This window comes from Mustela putorius, unplaced genomic scaffold, assembly GCF_011764305.1.
Source record: "Mustela putorius furo isolate JIRA1106 unplaced genomic scaffold, ASM1176430v1.1 tig00000831_pilon_pilon_pilon, whole genome shotgun sequence".
Lineage (NCBI taxonomy): Eukaryota > Metazoa > Chordata > Mammalia > Carnivora > Mustelidae > Mustela > Mustela putorius.
In genome coordinates, this window is record NW_025421490.1 from 8,194,814 (window position 1) to 8,217,915 (window position 23,102).

General features: G+C 42.7%; 2 protein-coding genes and 1 long non-coding RNA gene across 3 annotated transcripts in view; 1 reads left to right on the forward strand and 2 right to left on the reverse strand.

The window, feature by feature from the left end:
• TDP2 (tyrosyl-DNA phosphodiesterase 2) lies at positions 1–14,512 on the reverse strand. The gene is made up of 7 exons (XM_045085114.1): positions 14,287–14,512; positions 14,120–14,205; positions 10,474–10,647; positions 9,692–9,783; positions 8,156–8,274; positions 6,484–6,654; positions 1–1,063 (listed from the first exon to the last, which is right to left on the reverse strand). The coding sequence occupies exons 1-7, from the start codon at positions 14,437–14,439 to the stop codon at positions 782–784; spliced, it is 1,077 nt and encodes a 358-aa protein (XP_044941049.1). The 5' UTR covers positions 14,440–14,512; the 3' UTR covers positions 1–781.
• ACOT13 (acyl-CoA thioesterase 13) overlaps positions 14,490–23,102 on the forward strand; it is a 14,470-nt gene continuing 5,857 nt past the window's right edge. Inside the window, exon 1 of the mRNA XM_045085118.1 lies at positions 14,490–14,940. Coding sequence (XP_044941053.1) covers positions 14,860–14,940 — 81 coding nt within the window. The 5' untranslated portion in view covers positions 14,490–14,859. The remainder of the gene's footprint in view (positions 14,941–23,102) is intronic.
• LOC106006671 overlaps positions 18,875–23,102 on the reverse strand; it is a 5,045-nt gene continuing 817 nt past the window's right edge. Inside the window, exon 2 of the long non-coding RNA XR_001180934.2 lies at positions 18,875–23,078. This is a non-coding gene — a long non-coding RNA (uncharacterized LOC106006671). The remainder of the gene's footprint in view (positions 23,079–23,102) is intronic.

The window sequence follows — 23,102 nt, forward strand, 5'->3', positions numbered from 1 at the left end:
AACAAGTAAAATTCTTTATTTAAAGTACATTCCTTTTACGAGGGAAAAAAATTTCCTTAAAGCACACTGAAATGTGCTCCTTATCCCTCTCCTGTAAAATAATTCAACTGTATAAGAAGTAAGTCTAAAAGGCTATTCCTCTTTAAACATTTATTTTCTGTTAGGAAAAAAGTCCAATGCAGCTATAACACCAACTTTAATCATTATCAAGCCTGATTTTGGCAAAATGAAGAGCAACATGTTGACAAACATGAACTTTAAATAGTGAAGGCATTTCAAATCAGAAGATTTCATTTACAGCTTACCGCTCATGTGCTGTTAGCTGACAAAAATGAAGTCTGCTATAGGATAGTTGCCACCTACTTAAATGCACATAATCATGGCTTTTTCACTTAAGATTATCTGAATTGGAAGATCCAATCCTCCAAGCACAATATCGTCTTATTTTTAAAGATTTACTTAGATATAAACTATTTGGTGCCTGATTTTAAAAACAGAATATAAAGGCTAGCCCAGAGACAACGTGGCCCTGCTTGAGAACCAGCTGGCAGCTCTGGGCAGTATCAGAAGCTCTGATGGTCTTGGCGGCCTTTCTGAAGAAGTCTCATACTCTGTACGCTTTAGTTTAAATCAACATCAATATTTAGCTCTGAAATTTGAGGATGCATTCCACAAAGTAAGAATCACAGTAGTATTTTCTTCTGTTACAATGACGTAGTATATTAATTCCTCCATATAACCTACCTTTCCAGACAGGTAGAAATTACATTTGCAAAGCATTTCACAAGATCACATCTAAGTTGCACAGAAGCCCCCAGTGATCACTAGGAAATCTACCACAGTCCAGTTTTTCCAATCCAAGGAGGTCCAAACTTTGGGGAACAATATGGCCACTTTCGGCTGCTGTCCTGAAAAATATTCGATCAAAACGAAGCTTACAGGCAGCAGATATTCCAAGGTTAGAGTTCATTTGTGTATCCCATGTATACTGGCAATGCTTAGGTTTGCCCAAGAACTCCCAGACATCCAAAATGTTGCTGGGTAAACCACCACACTTAGTGACCTGAAAAGAAAAAGAAAACTTTTAGTCCTTTTTCTCCTAACAGAAAAAAGTTTCAGTATTATGTCTAAGTGCAACATTTCAAATCAGAATGTCACAAATTAATGTACCAATGCGAGATTATGTATTAATATTAAATATATTATAAAAAGCATTTTGGTGTATGGTAGGTAATATAAAAGTACTGTAAGTAGGTAATATAAAAGTATCTAAACAGCCAGAGAGGTCTGGAACTTGTCCTTCTCTTCTGCCATAAACAGATTCCTAACTCTAGGTAGTAGATAAAACTTAGAAGGCTGAAAATCCGCAGCTTCTATTATTGCTATTCATTTTTTAAAAATGAATCCAAGTGAAAGGTAGGCAAAACTATTACTCTACTTTAGTCTATAAATGTAGACGTACAGCATTTCTATGATCAAATAAGATTAACTGCCTTCAGAGTTTCATTTGAAATTTACTATGAAATCTTCCTTCTCCCTCTTCACACTCCAGGATTTTAACACCATTTTATTGTGGTATAATACAGGCATACCTCCTCTTACTGCACTCCACAGACATTGTGTTTTTCACAAGCTGGAGGTCTGTGACAACGCCACACTTAGCAAGTCTACTGGTGCCATCGCTCCGACAGTATCTGCTCACTTTGTGTCTCTGTGTCCCATTTCGGTAACCCTTACATTTCAAACTCTTACTATTTCTGTATTCATTACAGTCATCTGTGATCGGGATCTTTGGTGCTACTATTGTACTTGTGCCCAAGTGACAGTGAACTTAATAAATGTATGTTCTGACTGCTCCACGCACCAGCCTTTCCCCCCTCTCCTCCCCACCATAGGTCTCCCTAACCCAAGACACAATATTGAAATTGAGTCACTTGTCTCCCACTTTAAATTGAAAGCTGGAAATGATCAAGCTTAGAGAGGAACGTGTATCTAAAGCCAAGATAGGCCAAATTGTGAATACAAAGGCAAAGTTCTGGAAGGAAATTAAAGGTATCACTGCAGTGAACACATGAATGATAGTGACACAGCATTACTGTTGATATGGAGAGTCAGAAGGACCTAGATACGGGATCACACCAGCCACACATTCCCTTAGGTCAAAGCCTAATCCAGAACCAGGCTCTAATTCAATTCTATGAAGGCTGAGAGAGGTGAGGAAGCCGCAGAAGGAAAATCTGAAGCCAGGAGAGGTTGGTTCATGAGGTTTAAGAAGCCATCCCTATAACACGAAGTACAAGGCAAAGCAGCAGGTGCTGATGGAGAAGCCGCAGCAAGTTCTCCAGAAGATGGAGCTGACAGGGTTAACAAAGGTGGCTGCAGGAAACAACTGGTTTCCCATGTAGATGAGGCAGCTCTTCTCTTGGAAGATGCCATTTAAGGCTTTCCAGCTAGAGAGAAGTCAGTGCCTGGCTTTAGAGCTTCAAAGGGCAGGCTGGCTCTCTTGTTAGGGGCCAATGCAGCTGCTGACTTTCAAGTTGAAAGGGCTCTCCTAGGGCCCTTAAGAATGATGCTAATTCTGTATGAAATTGTTGAACCACTGTCTTTTATACCTGAAACTCATGTAACACTGCATGTTAACTATACTGGAATTAAAATAAAAGCTTAATAATAAAAAAGGATGATGCTAAATCTTTTTTTTTTTTTAAGATTTATCTGAGAGAGAGAATGAGCAAGACAGAGCGAGCACAGAGAGAGAGAGACTGAAAGAGAAACAGACTCCCCACTGAGCACAGAGCTTGATGCGGGGCTCAATCCCAGGACCCTGAGATCATGACCTGAGCTGAAGGCAGACACTTACCTAACTGAACCACCCAGGTGCCCCTAAATCTACCGTGTTCTATATGTGGAACAACAAAGCCTGATGACAGCTTATCTGTTTAAAATATGACTGATTATTTTAGGGCCACTGTTGAGACCTACTGCTCAGGAAGACAAAACAAAACAAAACAAAAAACTCCTTTCGAAATGTTGCTGCTCACTGACTATGCACCTGGTCAATGCACCCACGAGCTAGTGTAGATGGATAAGGAGATGTTGTCTTTGCGCCAGCTGACAAAACATCCACTATGCAGCCCATGAAACAAGGAGTCATTTCCACTTTCAAGTCTTACTATTTAAAAAGCACATTTCATAATACAGCTGCCATCTATAGTGATTCTTCTGATGCAAGAATAATTCTGGGCAAAAATGTTAAAAAACCTAGAAAGGATTCAACATACTAGATGTCATTCAGAACATTCATGATTCATGGGAAGTGGTCAAAATACCACATTAGCAGGAGCTTGGAAGGTGACTCCCAACCCTCAAGGATGACTTCGAGGGGTTCAGGACTTCAGCAGAGGAAGTCACTGCACATGTGTAGAAATAGCAAGAAAATTAGAAGTAGAACTACAATCTGATGGTAAAACTTGAAATGATTAAGAGTTGATTCTTTTTTTTTTTTTTTTTTTTTAAGATTTATTCATTTGACAGATAGGGATCACAAGTAGGCAGAGAGAGAGGAAGGGAAGCAGGTGCCCCACTGAGCACAGAGTCCAATGCAGGGCTCAATCCCAGGACCCTGGAATCATCACCTGAACCGAAGGCAGAGGCTTTAACCCACTGAGCCACCCAAGGCACCCCAAGAGTTGATTCTTACAGATGAGCAAAGAAAGTGGTTTCTTGAGATGGAATCTACTCCTGGTGAAAACTGTTGAAATGACAACAAAGGATTTGGAATATTATGTAGACTTAATTGATAAAGCAGGACAGGGTTTGCAAGAATTGACTCCAATTTTGAAAGAAGTTCTACTGTGCGTAAAATGGTATCAAATGGCATTGCCCCGCACAGAGAAGTAATGAAAGCAAGAGTCAATCACTGTAGCAAACTTCATTGCCTTGTTTCCGGAAATGGCTACAGCCCTCCCACTCTTCAGCACCACCACCCTGATCAGCCAGCAGCCATCAACATCAAGGCAAGACCCTCTACCAGCAAAAAAGTTCATGACTTGCTGACAACTCAGATGATGGTTATCATTTTTAGCAATAAAGCATTTTTATTAAGGTACATATACTGCTTTTTAGACATAATGCCCGTGAATACTTTATAACAGACTCCAGTAGGATGAGCATAATTTTATATGCAACAGAAAACTAAAAAAATTCGTTTGTTTTACTATAGTATGCACTTCATTACGGTAGTCTAGAACCGAATCTGCAATACTTGCTCAACATAAAAGCACAGTTCTATCACACTCAGTACATCCACGTAACTGTGCAACTATCACCACCGTCCATTTCTAGAACCTTTCCATTTTCCCAAACTCGAACTGTACCCAGTAAATGCTAAGTACCCATTCTATCCTCCCCAGCCCCTGGTAACCACAATTATACTCTGTCTGTATAAATTTGACTACTTTAGGAAACTCACATGAGAAGTCATAAAATTGTCCTTTTGTAACTGGCTTATTTCATTTAGCGTACTGTCCAGGGTCTGTCCGTACGGGAGCGTGTTGTCAGTGTTTCCTTCCTGTTTAAGGCTGAATGATATTCCATCGCATGAACACAGTTTGTTTATCCATCCGTCAATGGTCCCTTTGGTCGCTACCATGTTTTAGCTACTGTGACTAATGCTGCTGCTTTGAACACAGGCATGAAGACACCTCTTCGAGACCCTGCTTTTGTTTTGGGCACACACCCAAAGTGGAACTGTTGGACCATATGGAAACTGTTTGTTTTTGGAGGAATCACATCATTTTACATGGCACCGATGCCACTTGATAGTCCCATCAGCACTGCACAAGGGTTCTAATCCAAATCCTCACCAACACTTATTCTTTTCTGGCATCCTGCTAATATTCATGCTAACCGATGTAATACCTCATGATGGCTTTGATTTCCATGTCTCTAATGACTAGTGATGTTGAACATCTTCTCTTGTACTTGTTGGCCATCTGTATATCTTCTTTGGAAAAATGTCTGCTTAAGTCTTTTCCTCATTTTAAAATCAGGTTGTTTCTTTTTTGTAGAAATTCTTCATATAACATCAATATCATATTAATTATATTATTGTTACTCACTTGTCATCTGTAGGATTTACAAATATTTTTTCCATCCCGTGGGCTGCCTTTTCATTCTGTGATCATATCCTCTGATGCACAAAAGTTTTTCATTGTGATAAAGTTCATCTCATCTCTTTTCTTTTGTTGTCGTGCTTTTGGTGTCATATCCAAGAAGTTGACAAATCCTAAGTCATGAAGTTTTTCCCCTTTGTTTTCTTCTAAGAGTTTTATAGTTTTAGCTCTTACTTACAGGTCATTGATCTATTCTGAATACATTTTTTTTAAAGATTTTATTTATTTATTTGGCAGACAGAGATCACAAGTAGGCAGAGAGGCAGGCAGAGAGAGAGGGAGAAGCAGGCTCCCCGCTAAGCAGAAAGCCTGATGTGGGGCTCAATCCCAGGACCCTGGAATCATGACCTGAGCTGAAGGCAAAGACTTTAAGTCACCCAGGCGCCCCTGAATACATTTTTATATAGGATACAAGGCAAAAATGCACCTCTGGTTTTTTTGTTTGTTTTTTGCATGTGGATATCGAGTTTTTCCAGTCATGTGTTGAAAAACAGGATTTTTCTTTATAAGCAGGTCGGTTAGCCAACCAGGTACCACAAAACAGCTACCATGAAGTCATTGATTTGCAAACAGTCCAAGAGTCAGACATTTTTAGAAATGATCTGTGTGCAAGAGCACAAGATCACAAAGAAGAAGCATTTAGGATGCCGCCTTCACTTCGGAAGTCCCAACAGGCTTCCTTCTCATTTCACTTCTTTCTCTACTCTTGGGAGTTCATGGCAATGAAATGAATGTTTCAATTCCCTTCTAATCTGATTTGAGTTCAACCAGAGATGGGGGAAAAAGCAAGGCCAGCTTACCACTTAATATGATCTAAGTTTACAGAGGTCCTAAAAACATCCCAGTATGTCTCAAATGAACTAAGGGGAAAGAGACTTTGTCCTGGAGATGGTAGTACCAGGAAAGGGGGGTTTAAAAAAAAGTAGATAAAAGAAAACTCAGAAGAGAGGTAGGAAAAATTATGATACCCAAATCTTTCTGTTCTCCTCACCTTCCAACTCGAGATACTGCAAAAAACCTTAAATCTTTCCTTATCTCTCTATTGCTTTCTCTATACCTCTCTTTTAAATCAACACATACCATTTTGTGTTGTCTGTTTCAGATGTAATAATTCTGTTTTCCCCCAGTAGTGTCAGAGCTCCTCCTGCTTCCACTTCCCCAGTGCCAAGCCTACGGCACAGGCCAAGTACTTACTGAATTGCATCCGCAAGATTGCTTACACATTATAACAGTTTTGGTCAAAAGAAACCTAAATTAGTTTCCACAGCAATAATCTGCCCACAAGCACAAAACTGGCTTTGTCACTCACTTCGTGATCCCTTAAATTTGTATCTCCCGCAAATATAACTGTAGCTGACTCTGGAGCCTCTTGCATTTTCTTTAAAACCATTTTTAACTGATTCATTCGTTCCTTAGCATGCCCTCTGGTGCTCTCCAAATGAGAAGTCATAAGGCAAAGTTCATTTCCCGACACACTTGCCTGCAACAGGATAAATAATTATAGCTGTTAAAATTCACTACCACCAATGAGGAAATTTGATAACAGAATCAACCAATTGTTCAACTGATTGGTATATATTTACCAAAGCAGCACTATATAATCAGCACTATGCTCATATTTCTAGGTCAAGCTGCAACATGCTACTCCTGCTCCCGAAGAAGACTATTTAGCAAGCACCCACTAATACTGCAAGACCTACCTCAAATGTCACCTTCACTCGAGTCCTTCCCCAATGTCCCCAGGCAATCAGTGGCTCCCTCCACAATATCCCTATAGCATACTGGAAAGACTACCTTTAAAGTCCCCTACACTGAACCATAGCATAATTATTTCTCTCCTACAAAGTCATGAGTCATTTGAAAGAGAAGACGGCTCTTTTACTTTCTGCTATTATCAAGAGCCTGGCACACAGGTACTCAAGAAAAGTCAGTTAAATGAATAACTGAGAATCATTTACCATTTTGCAATTAAGATACTAACAATGCAGGATCTGTTAACTATTTAAACAGCCTGCAGAAGCAAGTCCAAATTCCTTCATACTGGGGATTCATGACCTTCTATAATGTGGATCCAACCTATTTTACCAACTTCTTGTTGGTACACTACTCCTTTTCATGCCCGCTACACCCAACTAAATGTGATGTTCATTTATACTTGTATATGTCCTTTCTCACATATTTTTATATTATACACACACATTGCGCAATATGCAATTTGCCGAAGTTTGCTCATGGTAGTTCTACTTAATGCCTACATCTTTCATATTTTTCAGGGCTCAACTCAAATATAAATTCCCTCATGAAACTTTCACTAAGCAACCTAGCTAATCTCATTACAAGAAAAAAAATTATGTGACCGTGTATGGCAATAGCTGCTAACTGGACTACTGTGGTGATCATTTTTCAACATATACAGATATCCGATCATTGCATTGTACATCTGAAAGGATATACCCTTGTGCCAAATATGCCTCAATTAAAAGAAACAAAACAAAAAGCAATCTAGCTAAAAGTTATCTCTAAACTTCCACGGCACATCATCACACCTCCTCCAGGGGCATTTTATGCCTTTCCTTTATTTTAGTTACTATATACTACAATCTCTCCCTTGCTAATCTGTAAACTCTAGGAGAGGAAGATCTTTTGATTGATTCTTGTAAGCCTTACAGAGTATAACAGAGTACCATATGCAATATATTTGGGGGCGGAGAATCACTTTAGGAAGCAAATGTGAACTGTTGGTGGATTTTTGAGTATTCTTAGGAAGGTATCTAACAGATCAGGATTATATGTTTACAAATTTGTATTTGTGTAAAAACTTAATTTACAATGTCCTTTAAGACTATTTAAAAGGATGTAGAAGAGATAAAATTTTCTCTAATGGCAATTAGGGAAAAAAAAGAAAAAGACGCCACAATGGAACTATAAGAAATAACTCATTGTTAAAAAAATAAATAAATAAATTCTAAAAAATTACTTACATGCACACACAAAAGGTTTCTCATCATTTTTGTATTTGGAAAAGGGATAATCTCTTGGCTTTTAAATTTCACTCTCGATTTCTTCAACATTATAGCTGTGAAATATCCTTCTTCATTACCTTCAAATGTTTATGGGAAAGAATTTAGGCTGAGAAGTCAAAAGTGTAGTTTATCACAAAGTTCCCCTACTGAAGGTTTTATAATAGGTACAGATACTTAAATGGATCTGAATCTTCAAAATAGGTGAAGATAGCCAACTGAGTCCCTATGTTTACCTCCTCCTCCTAAAATGTAGCTGGATGTATCAAAGAAATACAAAAATAAAAAAGAATTCACGTAAGTGCCGAAAACAGTTAATGATATCAAGAAAATCTGAGAAATGTCCAAGACACTGAGCCAAGCTAACATGCATTCACTTCTCACCCTGCAAGCATCAGAAAAACTATAGTAAATGAACAAAAAATTTAGAAAGGTATAAAATCATAACTAGAGAAAAGAATAGAAGTAGAGGGGCAGTGAATAAAAGCTTCCAGCTGTTTTCCAGAAAACAAAATAGCTGAAGAAGTGGAAAGTGGTTTACTGGAGCAGAGGGAAACCAGGAAAAGAGGAGGAGACAGGGAGGGCCAAGGAGGACCGCAGGTGGCTCCAAAAATGACAATCTGCAAGCAGGTGGGGGAGGGGGAGGGGGAGGGGGACAGAGAAGGAGGAAAGGAGAAAGGGAAAGAATTTTCCAGAACTGAAGGTCACAATCCTCCAGTAAAGTTCCTACCACATGTTCAGCACAATAAACGGGAGGGAAAAACAAAACAAACAAAAAAACCTGACACACTCACACACACACACACACACTAAAATGAGGAAGGAAACCAAGTAGGAGGAATAGCATGGTATTCAGAAAACAAGAAATCTAAAACAGCAAAGAGTCAAAAAGAATCCCCAAGAGAATGCAGAAAAGTTGTCCTACAAAGAAAAAGAGATTACCTTCTCCTTAGCAACTGAGAATTTATTAATAAATCAAAATTAAAGTCACGTACTACGTAAAAGTGAAAGTCAAAGAAAACACAAGATTTAGCCAATGATTATGGAATGAAGCCAGGGTGTGGTACATTAAATGCACTCGGTAAAAACAAAATAGATGGAAGAGCCTTTTAAATAACTATCCAGGGTAAAAAGCTAGGAAAAAAACCCAAAATCAATTAAAAGAAATAAAGACAGACTTTCTGAAAAAGTATAACCAAAATGCAATTATCACACTTAAATTTTTAATAAATTAATTTTACCAAAAAACTACTCCAGGTCTCAAATTTTGACAACTTATATTTTCCTGAAAAACCATCCATTCCCAATACTTTTCCCATATATTAAGCTGAATAATATATTCTCTTATGGTTTTTCTATTATCCTGTATCTGGCTTACTTTTCTCAAACTTTTCTTATTTCTGCTTTTTCTTGTGTGTACTCGTATGGGCTAACCTTGATTTATCTCTTTCATTGACTGTTTTTCAAAGACAAAGATAGTAACAGGAAAATTGTTACCTGTAATCATCTCATAACTACTTGCTCTCTTCTTTAGGTAGCTACAATACGGGGGAATAACTTCCTGCAGAAATATCACATCTGGGCTGTACCTAATTCAAAACATCAATTTATAATAAATACCAAGTATACTATTTCATTTGCTGACACCTAGATTAGCAGAACACCACAACATAAAAGAAACATAAAGCTACTGCCCCCTAGGGCACCTTAACATTCAATGTTTATACTGATATTGGGTAACTGTAAAATGCAAAAGATCTGTGCTACTTAAAAATACCGTAAGAACAAATTCAGTTAGAAAAACATACGTCCTAACACTTTAAAGTGAGAAGAACTGGAATCCCTGACAACAGGAATCAGTATATGGAGAGCCTATGAGGGTCCTATACTACAGTAGATGCCTTCCAAGTTACGAATCCTCATGAAACAATTATCCATAAGGACACTGAGCTGCAGAGAACCCCGGTGGTTCACAGGGGACTACAGAAGGTCATACAGCTAGTACGTAGCAGATACAGACCATTCTGGTAATTTAATATTCAGAGCAGTAATTATATACAAAGTTTAAGTGAAACAGTACTAGAAGCCTTTTAACAAAAGTTAGTGTTCCCTCCCCACCTCATCTAGACTCTTGCTCTCAGAGGCAATCACTCTCTATTCTTTACGTTCTTCTGGAACTCAGGTCAGATTCCAAAACCCATAATCTCGACCATTGCCCTCTTTATAGATAGGTAAGCCACATAATCATGCCACCATTGAACCTAAGCAATAATACTTACAAAGTTAAATAGGAACACACCCCTCGAGCCCTCTCTTGCAGACTGTTTAGATCCAATCCATCAACATTCCAGGTAATGAAAGAGAACACGCTGCCGTCTTCTTGCTGAATCCCTTCAGATGTACTGGCTTTAGAACTAACGGAATCAGTTGTCTCTTCATTTGTTAGGTCAACACTGGCAAGATCACAATGAAACACAACTCTGCAAATTATCTCTGAACTGATTAATTTTAAATTATTTTTTTCTATTTGTAGCCCTCATCTTGCGGAGAAAGAAATTTTGTAAACTATAACCTGAAATTAGACTACACAGTGTAAGATTTCCAAATTTGGATTCACTTTAAATCATACGTGAAATGTATGAAACACGTGAAATAAGATCTCACTGTAACAGCTGCGAATTCTTTACCAGTCCCCTCACTGGAAGGTGAGGTCTAACGCCTCTCCTCCCGGACTCTGCGCTTTACTGATTCACTTGACCAACAGAATACGGCGGAAAGGAAATCCTGGCACTTCTGAGGCTTGGTCATATGAAACTTTGCAGCTTTCACTCAAGCGTTTTTGACCACTCTCTCCCAGGAGATCACGTAAGAAGTCTGACTGCCTGCTGCTACCATGCTGGAGAGGCCACACGCACAAGCCCCAGGCCACGGTCCTGACCGACCCCACACCATCCCCGCCAAGGCAGGTATTTGAGTGGAGGGAGAAACCATTATTAAAAGGTGACTGACAAGCAGTTATACACAACACATAAATTTAAGAAATAGGTTTTTATACTTATAACGTTAATACATTTAATGTAAATAATTTAACTTTTTAATTAAAAAGTTTATTGAGATATAACTGACATATAACATTATATTCATTCCAGGTGCACAACATAATGATTTCCTATTTGTATACATTGTAAAGTGATCACCATGATCAATCTAGTTAACTTATTAACTTCTTATTTGGAAATGATAACAAACTTTCAGTAAGACAGTATTAAGAATTATTTTCACCATTCACCCACATAAATGTTAACATCTCACTTCCTTAACGTTTACCTGCTTTGCTCTTTTTATTCTGAGATGTTTGCAGAAATATCTTTGTATGTACCTCCTATAAACAAGGACAGGCTTACACGTATACCTAGCATTACTGCACATTAGAAAATTATCACTTATACAATATTATCATATAATTTTAAGACTTATTCAAACTTTACCGATTGCGCCACTAACGTTCCAGTTTATAGTTCTGAGCTAGGGAACTCCTCCTTTTAGCCATTACTCAGCTGGATTCACATTTTTTCTGTGGGACTATTTCAAGGGATCCACTTCCTCTGTCTCAATGTCTTTTTTTTTCTTTCTTTCTTTCTTTCTTTCTTAAGATTTTATTTTTAAATATGCTCTATACCCAACATGGGGCTTAACTTACAACCCCAAGATCAAAGGTCACATGCTCTACCATCAAAAGTTGCATGCTCTACCAACTGAGCCAGCCAGGCACTCCCAGCACGTACTTTTTTTTTTTTTTTAAAGTAGGCCCCACACCCAAAATAGTGAGGGCTTAAACTCACCACCCTGAGATCAAGAGCCTCTGTTCCAATCTCTTTCCTGGTTACAATTTAGGTTTTAAGTGATGGAAATTAACTCAGGCTCCTATGTGCAAAATAGAGGCATTTAGAAGGCAACAGAAACATGTCACAGAGCCAGGTATGGGAATGCGGCTATCCTGGAGAAAATGCAACCGAGGCTTTCTCTTGATCTGACTCCACTGATTCAACTTCCCTGGGCTTCATTCTCCTTCTGCAGAGCACCATTCTCAGCTTCCCCACAAATACTAGGTTCACGCTACTGTTCCAGCTCCACAGGAAGATTCAGACTGAACTCGCTTCCTCCCAATCTGGAAATCCCAAGAGAGAGGATCTGACAGGCCAGCTTGAGCAAGGCAAATACCTCAACAGGTGAGGCAGAGCTCTGTCACCGTGGATGAGGGTACAAGTCCCCCAATAACAGGCTAGTCAGGGAAAGGAGCCAAAAGAAATGATCTTATTACATCTGTACGGTGGTGCAGCTGAAGAGATCAAAGGGACAAGTGTCTTCACTATGAACAGTTAACTCTGCAGGCTGCCCATATATCCGGGAGAACTTTATATATATTTATTAAGAGCTTATTACACGCCAAATATTGTTCTAGACTTTGGGGACTTAACAATGTACAAAACAGATACTAACTTTGCCAAAAGTAGTTTAGCGGGAGACAGAAAACATTAAACAGCAATTATAATATAAACAAAGTTACTGTGAGCCGCTCATGCAGGATGCTGCAAGATTACCCACAAGGGAAAACCTACCCAGACTTGAGAGATCAGGGAACGCTTCTTGGAGACAAGTCATGACTAAGCTGGGCCTTAAGGTAAATACTACTTAACATGGAAAGAGTCGAAAAAAAGGTTCTAGGCAAAGGTAATAAATGTGGGAAACAAAGGCGAAAGAAAAATTAAATGTCCTTACTACCTACAGCCCATTGACAAGTCCCTGAAGCAGAGTGCCCTTCCCCTGGGGACTCAGCTGCCTTAATGTTAATACTTCGCTAAGTCTTATGAGCCCAGCACCCAGGATCCTGTGAGTCTATTTCAACACAGAAAAACGCCCTTGGAAACTTCCTCCATCTCTACCACTCTCTCCCAAGGTACATGTTGGCAATCATCCCCCAAGCATATGACCCACCGATGTCCATCTGAAGGGTCTCATGACGGAGTTTTTACTAAACAGTAGTAAGTGACCTTTTCCTAACAACAGCGAGCCCCCTCGAGGCCCTGGAAACCCTGCTTCCAAAGTACCTTAGAGAGACTAACCCCCTCCCAACTTGAAAGCCTGTAATGGGCCACTCCTCCCAATACAGCTCTTACAGCCCAGGGGTCCTCCTGTCCCCGTGCTTTAATCAAACCACATTATTTGCACCAAAGAGGTCTCAAGAATTCTTTCTGGGGCGCCCGAGTGGCTCAGTCAGTTACGGGGCTGCCTTCGGTTCAGGTCAAGATCTCACGGTCCTGGGATCCGTCCCCGCACCTGGCTCTCGGCTCCGCCGCGTCGGTTTCTCCCGCCGCCCCTCCCACCGCTCAGGCGGGCGCGCTCTCGCGGTCTCTGAGATAAATCAAATCTTTAAAAAAAGAAAAAAATCTTTCCCGGCCGTGGGCTCCAAACCCCAAACCTTTTCTACATCATTAAGTATCTTCACAAGGGACGCAAGCAAGAGAGCACGCCCGCTGGACAGAGCGAAAGGCGGATGCCCGGTAACAAGCTGCGGGGCAGGAAAGCGGGTGGGAGCGGACGAACCGGGAAAGATGCGCAGCGGTCGAGCCGCGGGGAGGTGGACGCGTCCCGATTCCGAGCGGCGCGGGAGCCCCCGTGCCGCCGCCGCCGCCGGCAGGGCGTGCGTGAGCGACCTCCGCCCCCCCAGGAAGCCGGAGTCCTCCAAGCTCCCGCTCCGGAGCCCAGAACTCTGCCTCCCCCACCCACTCCGAAGCGCTCACGTCCCGACCCCAACCGGCCCGAGGAGGGGCCCCGGCCGGCCCGGCCCGCCGCGCACGTCGGGGAAGCCCCCAGCGCCGCGCCTCCGCCCGGCCCGCGCCTCCGCCCGGCCGCGCGCCCCCTCACCAGCACTCGGGCCCCGCCGCCGTGCCAGGGGGGCTCTCGGCGGCGCCGTCCTCCGCGGGCGGCTCGAAGAAGGAGTTCAGCGCTCTCTGGAAAACACACACAGTCGTGAGACTCGGGCGCGCCCCGGCCCGAGGCGAGGAGGAGGGAGAGCGAGCGACGAAGCTTACTTCCATCGCCCAGTCGTTCTCCGCCAGGTAGCACTGAGCCACGGCGGGGTCGCAGTTCGCGACCGAGGCAAACTGCACGCACAGAAGCCGCCGCTTCTTCACCTCCGGCTCGCCCTCGGCCGGCTCCGCCTCCGAGCCGCTCGGCCGCTCCATGCGCTCGCCCGGGGGCCCCCGCGCCGCCCCCTCCCCGCCGCGACGGACGCCGAAGCCCGGATCTGCGCAGGCGCCCGGCGTCCCGGCGTGCCCACCTCCAGCACGCGGGCGGAAACGCGCTCCTCCCTCGGAGTGCGAGGGGAGGGATTGCGCCGCGGGCGAGCAGGCCGGGGCGGGGCCGGGGGCCACGGCGCGTGCGCGGTCACAACGCAGGTGGGGGCGGGACGTGAGAGCGAGCGCGAGCCGCTGGGCCGCCGGCGGCGCGTACAAGAGGGGGCAGACGCCGAGCGCCCCGCGGGCGGAGAGGTCGCGGCTGTTCGCCTTGCCTGTCCTTACCCGTTCGCGGACTTCGGGGTCCCCCCGACTCCACCCAAGCTTCCTTCTTGCGCTGTGTCCTGGCCAGAGCCGGAGCGGTCCACGATGAGCCGCTTGACCCAGAACGTGCTGGAGGTGATGAAGGCGATGGCCCGTGTCCCCGGGTTTGACAGAGTTTTGGAAAAGGTACTGCCGTGGGAGCGCCGGCTTCTCGGGAAGGCGCGGCGCGGGGTATCTCCGGCTCGATGCCGCCGGACTGCCCGGGGACGCCGCTCCATAGCGGTGAGGGCGGCTGTCCGGGCGTCCCGTGTGTGAGCTCGGGCGCCCGGTGTACTTCACGGAAACGTGTGCTGCGAGGCTCCGACCGGCCTCGATTCAGGCTGGGGCTCCTTCCGAGTCACCCCTGCCGGGTGGACACGCGGTGCGTGGACCGCGCGTGCGAGAACCCGAGCCCCGTCGCTGAGCCTCGCCTGCCCCGTGGGCTCCGATCGCTTCGTAGCCTGCGGCTGGGCAGAATCATCGGGCGCAAAGCCCGTTCTGTCCAAGGTGTTGAGTATCTCTTCAGTTTGTGGAATACTGCAGGGAACGGGGGAAACGGAGTGGCTGTTTCGGGTTAGAATCATTTCCTTCCTTCCTAGAGAACGCCAGCGCGGAGGCCGGGGAGAGGGAGAGGGAGAGAACCTCACGCGGGCTCCAGGCCCGGCCCGGAGCCCAGGCAGGGCCGGACCTCCCGTGAGATCTGGGGGCATGACTGAGTAGAAACCAGGAGTCCCGGGCTTAAGCTTCGGAGGCACCCAGGCACCCCTCGTTACAGTATCATTTTAAGCAGAGGTGCTAGCCCTCCTGCTGTCCGGGCCGGCTGGGAGCTGCCCCGCACCTGGCCAGCGTGGTGCTGCGTGTGACTAGCTTGGGTTAACGATGGAAATTCAAAATTCGAAGTTTCTGCTGAATGTGTAACGCTGTCACGCCATTATAAAGTGGGGAAATCTTAAGTCAGACCGTCGTCAGTCGGGGAATGTTGAAGCGATGCTCACTTGTGGAGACAATTTTCTTGATTTCAGAGCGGGAAAGGACTTGAAAGCTTGGCTTTCAACATACAGAGGCCGGTAGTGCTCTGAGGAAAAGAGGAAGAGACAATGTCTACACTTAAGATGCACTTGCAGCCTAGAGGATTAGAAAATAAATAATTGCAGCAAGGTGGGAAAGCCAGATTCCGGGAAGAGAGGGGTGCTTCGGAGTCAGGCAGGGATAGCCCTTGTCTCCTTGGCACATGAACAGACTAGCCCAGATTCCTAGTTTTCAGGGTCTTTGTAGAAATCGTCTTACCTAGGAATCATTTATAAATAAACACGAATAACAGAAGCCCTTGGTTATGTCAGATTGGGAAGACGTTTGACAGCCAAAGAACTTCTAGGCTTTTTCCTAAATATTTTAAGTATGCATGCCTGTTTTCCTTTTAGAGAGGCATGTGGGTCAGGGAGAGACTGAAGGAGAGAGAGAGAATCTTAATTTAGCAGGTTCCATGCCCAGTGCAGAGCCGGAGGTGGGATTTGACCTAACAGCCCCGGGATCATGACCTGACCTGAAATCAAGAGTCAGATGCTTAACCGACAGAGCCACCCAGGCGCTCTTGCCTGTTTTCCTTCTGATTAGGAAAGAGTATTGGGAACTGTGCAAATACATAATTTAAAAGTGGAGTTTAAACAGACCAACTGCTATCACTTGTAAGAAGAATGTAGACCATTGGACCAAAGTCCTCCTCCTGGAAACAACATTTGGGCTACATTTTCAGTATTTCAATCATTATAGCCAAGGGCTTTTGTGAAAAACATAGGAAATCATGCTCAAATGTATTCAGTGTTTTCAAATAGCAAACACTGTAAAATCCAAGGATATGCTACTTTTTAACAGTAATTTTTGAGAGAGATACATGCAACAAAAGAAGTATTGAACTAAGGGGAAGACTGAATTCCCTAAAAACATCAATAGCCATTTTCATTACTAAACTTCCAACAACCAAATTTTGGGTGTGTCCTCCCCTGATAATCTTGCTGCGAGTTGGATTTGCCTTTGAGTAGTCTGAGAAAAATCTCATACCTTGAACAGTCTCACTTTAACAATCATAAACTTCACTTATGCCGGAGTTGGCTTTGGTGGTCCAAGTCTTCCAAGAGGATATGCCTGTTAAACCTGATGTACAGAGTTTCTCAGAAGTTGTAGTAAGATTGAATAGAGGTACCTGTGATTCTAGACCCAGCAGTGTCCAGTAGAGATGTAGCACAAGCTACATATGCAAGCCACACATATCATTTTATTTATATATGTATATGTACATATATACACATATATATAACTATAAAAAAGGCAAAAAGAAGTAAAATTAATTTTATTAATACATTTTAAGCAACTCATTATATTTGAAATTATATTATTTTAGCATGTAACCCACACAAGAGTATCTTGTTTGGGGGACTTCAACCTTGAATTCCAGTGTGAATTTTAAACTTAACAGCACATCCCAGTCATACTGGCCGTTTCAAGTGCTCAATACTGACATCAGGCTAGTGGCTACCATACTAACTGCACAGGTCAGTACCTCTGTAGGTGTTCTGTATTAATTTGATCTATAATAGGATCTGTGTTTGTGTCTTGTGTGGGCACAGTTGCTTGGGCTAGAATATATATTTATGGTGATGCATAAAGCTAGTTGTGAATTTGGTTCCTTTCCTACTATTGTAAACTTAAATGTAACATGACCTAAACCAGTGTTTCTCAACTAGGGGTAATTTTGTTCCCTGTGGGACATCTGTTTGCAGACGACTGGAGTGTGATGGAAAGGGCACTATGGGGGGCATCTACTAGGTGAGGCCACAGATACTGTCCTCCCGTGCGCAGGCTCCTTGCCCTCGACTCCCCACAATAATGAGCCATCCAGTGCACATGTCAACAGTGCTGACATTGAAAAACCTTTTTAATCATTCTCTCTGTCCTGGGTTAAAACTAAATAAATAGCATAGTATAAACCATGTCTTTGTGCTGAACTTCGGCTGTTCAGATCATGGAACTTCCTCTTATCCCCTTCGTCTTGGTATGGGATAAAATGAGTTTTTTTCTAAATCTCTAACAATTACTTATATTCTCTGTTAAAATAACTAGCGTGTTGTTTGTTGCCTCACCGGTCCTTGATTGATGAAATTATTTTATGTCAAATAGTTGTCCCTTTGGTTATTTAAATGGGAAACTAGAGATTTTTCAAGATAAGAATGTTTATTTTTAAGCATTTAATGCAAGCATGTTGTTAAAACTAAATTGGAATAAGGGTATACATGATCTTTTTCAGACACACCTGTGCTCTTATCACTACTTTGCAAAAGTCAGAAGCAATAATGTTTCTCCTTTTTCTTTTTAAGTAGGCTCCATGGCTAGTGTAGGGCCTGAATTCATGACCTTGAGGTCAAGAGCTGGGCTGAGATCAAAAGTCAGACACTCCACGGACTGGGCCACCTAGGTGACCCTCTTCTTATTACTGAGTGTAAGAAGCAAGTGAGCTGTGTAGTACTATCACTTTAAGTCTGCCCCATTATCCAGGCCTACAGTGGCCTTACTAACTACCCCAGTAGAGACAACCAGCTCGCCAAAAGAGAGGTGCTGTTTTTTTCTTGATTATATACAAAAGACAATTCTGTCCTGAGTGCTAACCTCTGATTCTTTTGAAGGTCTTTTTGTTCTGTTTTGTTTTTGTCTTTTGAGGAGCAGGGAGGGGCAGAGGGAGAGGAGAGAGTCTAAGCAGACTCCACACTGAGACATGGAGCCCAACCTGGGACACGATCCCACAACCCTGAGATCACAACCTGAACCAAAACCAGGAGTCAGACACTCAGCTGACTGAGCCACACAGGTGCCCCATTTAAAAAAAAATTTTTTTTTAAGTCAATGAATTAAGATAACACTTGAAATGTTCATAATATTCCCATGGAGCTTTGGGTCTTGGACAGATGTTTAGAACCAGCATATAAAATCTGCTAAATGATGATGACTTTCTATTCCTCCAAAACTGATCTGTTGAAGAAGGCACTTTGCACTCAGTCCTGCTTCGGGTGTCAAATTAATGCACAAGATCTTAACTTAGAACATCTTTATTATTTTAAGGCTGTCCTTTGTAAAACAAAAAAAAAAAACAAAACAAAAAATCTCCAGTTTCTCAGTGTTTATAAACACCCACAAAACCTATCTTTTATAAAACACTAATATATTAGAACAGTCAGATGTCCTGCTCTTAGATCGCCTTAAATCAGTCAACAAACCAAGTACTGTGAGATCATGAAATACCAGCCACAGTCCCTTGCCTTCGAGGAGTTTATTACCTAGGAGAGAAGGAAAGTGGGATCCAGGGAACATGGTGCCATCAGATGTTCCCTGAGAAAGAGAGTCCCATGAATAAAAAAGTTCAGGAAACATTGATGTCGTATCCCCTCTTTTTAAAAACAAAAATTGCGACAAAATATACATAACATTAAATTTGCCGTTTTAACCATGTTAAAGTATACGATTCGGTATTAACTGCATTCATACTGTTGTGCGACTGTCACTACCATCCGCCTCCAGAACTCTTCGGCTTGCAAAACTGGAACTCCGTCTTCATGAAACAGTAACTCCATTCCCTTTTCCTCCAGCCATGGCAACACCATGTACTGTCTGTCTCTCTGAATTTGAGTACTCTACGTACTTCACGTAAGTGGAGATGATCTAGCCTTTTTATACATTAAAACATTGACTAATTCTGCCATAAGTAAACATGCTTCACTTTATCATGTTTAAGTCCCACAGTAACACATGTGGAGGAACATATCTTGGGAAGCTCAAGTGAGAGGCACCGTGCGAGGGTCTGGAAAGGCTATGTAGAGTCCAACGCAGAAATAAGGGAGTGGAGTTGTGAAGCGAGGTAAAATTGCGTAGTCATCCTTACAGAAACGAGATGATGTATAAGGAAATGAGATGTCCCAAGAGGAAGAACACAGACTAAAGAGAAGCATTAAGGTTTAGGATTTAATTTTAGTTAAACCTTCATTAAGGTTTAGAATCTCAGAGACTACAGGAATGGGTAAGAAGGTAAGAACAAACCTTATACTGGGCGCCTGGGTGGCTCAGTTGGCCAAACAACTGCCTTTGGCTCAGGTCCTGATCCTGGGGTCCTGGGATCGAGTCCTGCATCGGGCTCCCTACTCATCAGGGAGCCTGCTTCTCTCTCTCTCTCTGCCCCTTCCCCTGCTTGTACTCCTCCCCGTCTTGCTTTCTCTCTGTGAAATAAAATCTTTAAAACAAACAACCAAACCAACCTTATACTTACTAGAAGAACCATGAGGCTTTGAACTGACCACAAAAGCACAATTATTTCTATTATTTAGAAAATTTGTCAACAATGACAGAACAACAGATTATTTCCAAATTCATTATTGGCCATTAAAATCATCTAGGTCTAAGAAATGCACAAGAAAATAATAAAGCAAGCTTTGTTCAAAGACTTAAATACAAAAATACTGGTTGTAACATTATTCGTGATATCAGACATGTGAAATAACTTAAATGTTCAGCTACAGAGGAACTGGTAAAAGAAATCACTCGTAGCTCCATGTAAAGGAGTCACAGTTTAAAAAATGACGTATTATCATAGAAGCATGTCACAAAATGATGTGGATGACCTTATAAAATTGGAAATTTTTATCTTGAAATTTTCATAGCATGTACTGTGTGTCAGGCACTCTGCACTTTACTAATACGAACTCTTCATGGAAAAGAAAAACCCAATAAAAGTCAAAATAGAATTATCTGGAAAAGGATTTCTCTATGAATAGGAGCTAAAAATCAGATATGGTAAGAAGAGCTATAAAAAGTTTGGTAAGTGGGCCAAAGTGTATCAGCCGGCTGTTTACACAAGAGATGTAGTGTCAGACAATAAGCATGAAAGTCAGGCACTAAGCATGCTTCCTGGCTCGTAATCTGGTTAATACACATTTAAACTGTGAGATAACATTATTTTGCCTATCACATTGTAAAAAGAGTAACTCAGAGTAATAATATACATTATTGATGAGGAATTAGGGAATGAAGCACTCTTACTGCTTTTGAAAAGGAATCTGGCAGATTTGTTAAAAATTTACATACCTTTTCCCCAGCTATCTAATTCTGGTGATTGATCTTCTACAAATAAAAGTAACTTTGTAATGGTAAAAAATATGGCAAGAACACACATGTCAAGCAAGAGTTTAATAAATCTAATATATTCAATAGTAGGGCAGAGCACAAAGCCATTGAGAGAGTTCTGGGACTGGAACTACAGGCATGGTTGTGATTTACTAGGAAGAAAAAAACGGAAGCTGCAAAGTAATATGTAGAATGTGATCCCGTTTTTGTAATTTTATAAAAAGAAAAGGGGGAAACCCTATATATGTATAAATATTTGAATATTTATACATGTCATTCACTGGAGAATGCCAGTGAATGACACAGAGTAGTGAAGGAGTGCTAGGTAGGGAATGCAACCCTACACTGTTTATTATAATGAATTCATATAAAATGAATGATTGTTGTCATTAAAAATCTAATGAAGAGAAGGAACATGGCGGTTTAGATGCTAAGATTTAAGGAGTCAAGATATAATTGGTGAAATTATGGACTCAAGTCAGAAGTTGCTGATACTATAGGGGAAAGGGATTTGGCATCAGTTCAGAGCAACTGTAAATATTCTGGAACATTAATACTTTTAGCAGTGGTGAATGGAGGTCCAGTTGAAAGAAATGGTGAATTTACATTTCTTCCACCATGGAAGATAGTCAGGGTTTAGGACTCCGTGCACACTTGGAAATGGCTGCTGCTGAAATGTTCTGCCACTTGTCTAAGAAGCCCTTTTATTCAAGTCCTCTGTTTTCTGAAGATCTCAGAAAGTGACTGAGAGCTTTGATAGAAGTTAAATATATATATTTTTAAAATTCAGCACAGAACACTATAAAAAAAATAAAGGCAGTATAACATTTACTCAACCGGGCTAGGACTTGCAGGAATTTCTGGAATGCTGTTCCTCAGTGAAGAGAGGTTACTTAAAACTTCTTTGTTGCTGTTTGATTCATGGCACTGTCCTAGGACAACAAAGCTGTGTGCTGGGCCTTGACTCACCATATTTACTTACCTGCAAGGCACCGTCCCTTCCTGCAAATGGCTCCATATTTCAAATGCTAGATTCCAAACTAGATCACCTGCAACAATTCTACGGAGTTTGTATGTCCCCCCGCGCTGGCGAGGAGATCAGGAAATGGGAACAGACATTGCCCCGGTCCTCAATGTCTATGGGATAGGGATGGTCCTTCTCCATTAGCCCCTTTTCCAGGCTCAAGGCAGCAGAGCACACGTGTAGGGCAGAAAGCTTACTAATGTGAGGTCTTCATAGTGTCCGTATTTATAGATATTTTAGAATGATTCAGTAAAACCTGCCATTTACCAGCCGTTGTGAAAAACTAGTGGTGGTTCATGTTCCTTCCTAGCCCATCGGTCACTGTCCCCACCACTCCAGGGAACTGATGTTACTTCCGCCGGCTGAATTCCATTCACTGTTTCGTTCAAGCCCCCTTCGCTCTTCCTTGGGCTTCGTTGTGCCTCTCGTGGCAGTCGTTTGCTAACATCTCTTATTTCTGGCCTTCTCTTACAAGCTCTGCTGGCTTGTTACCTTCCTGAGGACTTGGACATCTTAGTTTGGCTCCTCCACCACCTCTGTCCCCAGCATCGCTTGCTGTCTTTCTCGGCTCCACTGTGCACGCTGTTTGCTGTGGGGCCTATTGCGGATCCTGCAAGAGCGTCTGTTGATTTCCCTACTTGGGGGCAAGTCCATAGTAGAGGCTCAGAAGCGTGTGTCAGTGCCTCCCGCCAGGGGCCCAGCAGGGTGGCTCTTCCGAGAAGAGACTCCTCCCCCCTGCGGTCCGGTCAGTCAGGTGCCGGTACCGCCCCTTGTCGTGCATTTTGTCACGGACTGCTCCTGCAGTGCCCTTCCGGTTGGACCGTAGTCCCTCACGGAGCAAACATTTGAGCACTGACTCTGTGCCAGGCGCATTCAGACCTCCTACTAGGGACCATCTCCTTCACTGCTGTCGGTTCTGGGCATCCCTTCCGTCTTTACTGAAAAGGTAGGGGAGGAAGGGGGAGACTCACCTCAAGTACGTTCCGTGTGATGGAATTTAGGTGTTTGGGCGAGGAGAGGAGGGCGGCATGCCGCACGAGTCACACAGACTCCCCTGACTGCACGAGGAACGCGAAAGACACAGTTCACTGCAAGCCATCTAGAAAAGGGATGGATGGTTGTC

Coding starts and splice junctions, on each gene's coding strand:
- TDP2 (XM_045085114.1), bottom strand. CDS start 14,439: ATGGAGCGGCCGAGCGGCTCGGAGGCGGAGCCGGCCGAGGGCGAGCCG. Junction 14,206..14,286: donor AGAACGACTGGGCGATGGAA/GTAAGCTTCGTC, acceptor TGTGTTTTCCAG/AGAGCGCTGAACTCCTTCTT. Junction 10,648..14,119: donor GCGGCGGGGCCCGAGTGCTG/GTGAGGGGGCGC, acceptor TGATCTTGCCAG/TGTTGACCTAACAAATGAAG.